This window comes from Limulus polyphemus, unplaced genomic scaffold (assembly GCF_000517525.1).
Source record: "Limulus polyphemus unplaced genomic scaffold, Limulus_polyphemus-2.1.2 Scaffold7906, whole genome shotgun sequence".
Taxonomy (NCBI): domain Eukaryota; kingdom Metazoa; phylum Arthropoda; class Merostomata; order Xiphosura; family Limulidae; genus Limulus; species Limulus polyphemus.
The window spans coordinates 22,955-26,851 of record NW_013673516.1 but is presented as its reverse complement, the minus strand read 5'-3'; the positions used below and the strand labels follow the sequence as shown (position 1 = coordinate 26,851).

Sequence of the window (3,897 nt, the reverse complement as noted above, 5' to 3'; positions counted from 1 at the left end):
TGACTGATGAGCAGGAAGAGACTGGTAGAATATATCCAGCTGATTGTGAAAGAAGGCACGTGCAAGCACAGTAAGGGTTGCTCTGATGAATTGGCCAAGACGTCAATGATGACCTCCCAATCATAGTGACAGGGACTAATAGTTTGATCAGCAGTTACAGCAAGATAACCACTCTGGACGCTGAAGTGTGGCCTCAGCCTCTTTATCAAAGTTGCTAAACTCAGACCCTCCAGTGATCATGAGACAACAGACTAATCAATGTCACTTTTGTCATTTGGACAGATGTACAAGTACCACCTCACATCATAAGGATGTAGTACACCACTATGAAGAAAATGCAAAAGATACTGGACCCAAGTAGTGTCTTCAAAAACTTGCATAACTGTAAGCACAGAAAAGCATCCAAATCATCAGTTGACCAATGTAACTTGGAGCTTCCCTTCATGTCCCCAAAAGAAGTTTTGTAAGAAATGGATCTCACACCACTGCAGAATGAAAATAGCATTTGCAGTCACAACCCGTGCAGAGAACAGAAGGTTAACCTATACTCCAAAAGGCTGAAGACTAATGACACAAATTGGCAAAAACCTAACCTGTACTCCAGAAGGCTGAAGATTAGTGATGTAGATGTACAGAAGCCTAAACTGTATTCCAGAACACTGGAGACTAGTCACAAAGATGAACAGAAACCTAAGCTGTACTCCAGAAGACTGACAACTAATGACACAGATAGAGAGAAGCAAAGGCTGTACCCCAGAATGCTGAAGACTAGTGGCATAGATGGGCAGAAACCTAGGCTGTACTCCAGAAAGCTCAAGACCAATGACACAGATGGATTAAAGCATGACTTGTACTCCAAATGGTTGAAGACTAATGACACAGACTAAAGACTAAAAGAACATATGGTCAGAGGCTGAAATACATCTACTGACCCAACAGAATGCTTATTTGAAGGACTTAGCCAGGGCAAAAGATACTCTGTAAAGAGTAGCAGCAGAGAAGGTGAAATGAAGATTTATATAATATATTTGAAAGCTTTAATTATTATTTTACTCTCACACACATATAAATACCAACTTCTTTTGTATAATTATATTTTAGTACTTTTTTCTTGTATACCTATATTTTGTTGTATTTCATACTTGCTCAATTTACATTAAAAAATTGTATTTGTCTAATATTTTGTGTATCATCTTCAATGTATATTTAAAATTTAAATGATATTTAATTTACAATTTTAAAAATAAAAATGTACATTTTCTCCCAAAACTCAACCTCAACTTGAGTAAAAATACTTTATTTGCAATATACTTTTACAACAAATAAAAAATTAACTTTCTATACATACAACTTTTATTTCATAACCTGTTGATACATATTCATCCCAGAGGGTAACTAAACATTAAAACTTTCACTACTTAAAACAGTATAAAATATAGTTTTAAGGCAAAAAATGTTAACTATTCATACAAGCGTTGAAAAGTCTATAATCAGACGCTCTTCTACGAAGATTAATTAACAAATTTATGTTTAATTTCCTTTTGTCAATGAAAGCAAAACAAAACCAATGATAAACTAATCTTGAACATCAGACTCCGATGATGACTGGTTAAAACCTAATTTTTGCTTCAGTAATAGCAGCTGTTGTTCATTTCCATTTTTCCTGTAAGTAAACATACATTATAAAACACAAACAGTATCATTGTTATCTTCCGGTTTTTGTTTCCAGATTTGATAATACTTTTATTTTAAACAAGTCTATTATAATTAATAATTTCATTTACTCTTACATTTCAGAATTGTAGCAAATTTCTTTGATATCCTTTTTGAAATATTCAAGTTACAAGATGATGTATTTAACACATCTCTGAAAATACTTGGAAAGCGCGGGTAACAAGATTACTGAATCTTTGCACTGAACTTTGTTTTGAAGCAAAACAATTCATCTACAACATTTGAACAAACGAACACTTCACTATGACAATATAAATTGATAAAGTTTTTGTTGGACTGCAAAGTATTACCAAAGACAAATTGTAAAAATTAAACTGATGAATTAATTACTCAAAAATGGATATAAAAATTTTTGTTGAAAACCAACATTAATAATTTCATCTTATATGCTACGGATTCTGATATTTTATTGAAAAATAGTTGAAAATTGTGAAGACCCAGTTTCTCTGCTTATTAGTCACTTATGTCTATAAAATAGAAAAAAAAATGTTCACATTAATAAATAGTGTTAAAAATGGATATTTCCTTTGCCCAATGGCATAAAACATCCTGAAATTTGTATCTTAGTCTACAACTACTATCCAGTACAATACAACCTTATACACATATAGGTTTTATGTTAAGAAGTTTTGGAGTGCATATAGAAGTTTTGTGATGTATGACATGTGATTCACTTAAAAGCCCATTGCTGCAAGGCTTGAATGGGGGAATTAAGTGTCTCTAATAAAAATCAAAGCATAGCATTATTGGTTTAAAGTAACATCTCAAAAATTAGTACCACCAAAAGATTATTATTATTAATAACTTAAAACTCACAGTTAGTATTGCATTTTGACTTACTATTAAAATCAGAATAAGAAACTAACAAATAACTTTGGGGACCATAGTAAGTAAGAACATTAAATATTTGAAAGAGCTTTAATTTTCAGGGTAATGCCTTAAGATTTTTCTTTTCTTTTCATCAATATCAAGGATTTATATGAAACAAGTATTCTATGATAAACAAATTAAGTTCATTGTAACAAATCAGAATATATATGTTTTTTCATTTCAATAAAAAATAGAAGTGTGTGAAAATTAATTCACAAATTTGAACAATTCCCAAGTCCTTCTTAGATGGTGTTTGTATCTATAGGTGCTAATTAATATACATGTAAGCAATGTATATTTTTACCAGTAACCTAATAAAAGTATTATATATAGATACTTTGAATATGCATTAGCCTGATGACGATAACTAATAAATTTGGGGTTCATGCTACTGTGAATTTGGTACATATCAACCTGTGGCAAGTGTGGTTCTGCTTGCATAAAATGTGTGCATATGTGTAAAATGCAGTTATATATATATATAATTATTATACTTTACAAAAATGCTTTCTTGGTACCCACTTAATTAACAAACAATATGAAGTTCTGAAAGAGTTCTTTTTGATATAATAGATTTATTTCTGTACAATGTTTCATCTCCAACAGTGAGACAATTTGAATGTACTTGTAATTTAAATGTTGCATGTGATCATGCTTCACTGTAAGAGATAAAATGTTGTACAGAATAATCTATAATAAGCCTAATATACAGTTACTGACCTGTACATTAAAATGCCCAATTATTCAGTTTTGTATTTATACTTTCTATAAAATCTCTATGATTATATTTTGCTGGAATTAAAATTATTTTTTTAATGTAAAGTTTTACTGATGCAAGATAAAATAGAATAAGGTAAAATGACACAGACCATCCAGTCAGAAGTTTGTAACCCTTTTCTAAGATTTGACAGAAAACGGTGATGAGTTCCAAATATCAGATCATATTTGTGAATAACCTGTCCAGAGATTCTACACTTTTATATATTCTGAACAATCATGTTTTCAATACATCACGAATAATAGTCTATCACATATGTGAACAGGTTAAACTGCCCATTGTTTTTTTTTTGCATCACATATGCTCTAGTAAATCACATTTTCAGTTTTATAAGTACCGTGGAAGATGTCATTGCAATGTGTATAGATATATATATTAGGTCATCACGAAATTAATGTCACATTTTGAAAGAGTTTCATTAACCAACTCCCAAAAAACGTACATCATGAATAATAGTTAAACGAACTGCCTAAACGTCATATTAGTGTAGCCTATATAATGTGTAAAGTTTAGTA

The 3,897-nt window shown here is 30.8% G+C and overlaps 1 protein-coding gene across 2 annotated transcripts in view; it reads right to left on the bottom strand.

Moving 5' to 3' along the window:
• Window positions 1–1,261: 1,261 nt before the first annotated feature.
• LOC106474958 (dnaJ homolog subfamily C member 4-like) overlaps window positions 1,262–3,897 on the bottom strand; it is a 25,570-nt gene continuing 22,934 nt past the window's right edge. For both annotated transcript variants that reach the window (XM_013935658.2, XM_013935659.2), the window contains exon 6: window positions 1,262–1,663. In XM_013935658.2, the coding sequence (XP_013791112.1) occupies window positions 1,576–1,663 (88 nt within the window). In that variant the 3' untranslated portion in view covers window positions 1,262–1,575. The remainder of the gene's footprint in view (window positions 1,664–3,897) is intronic.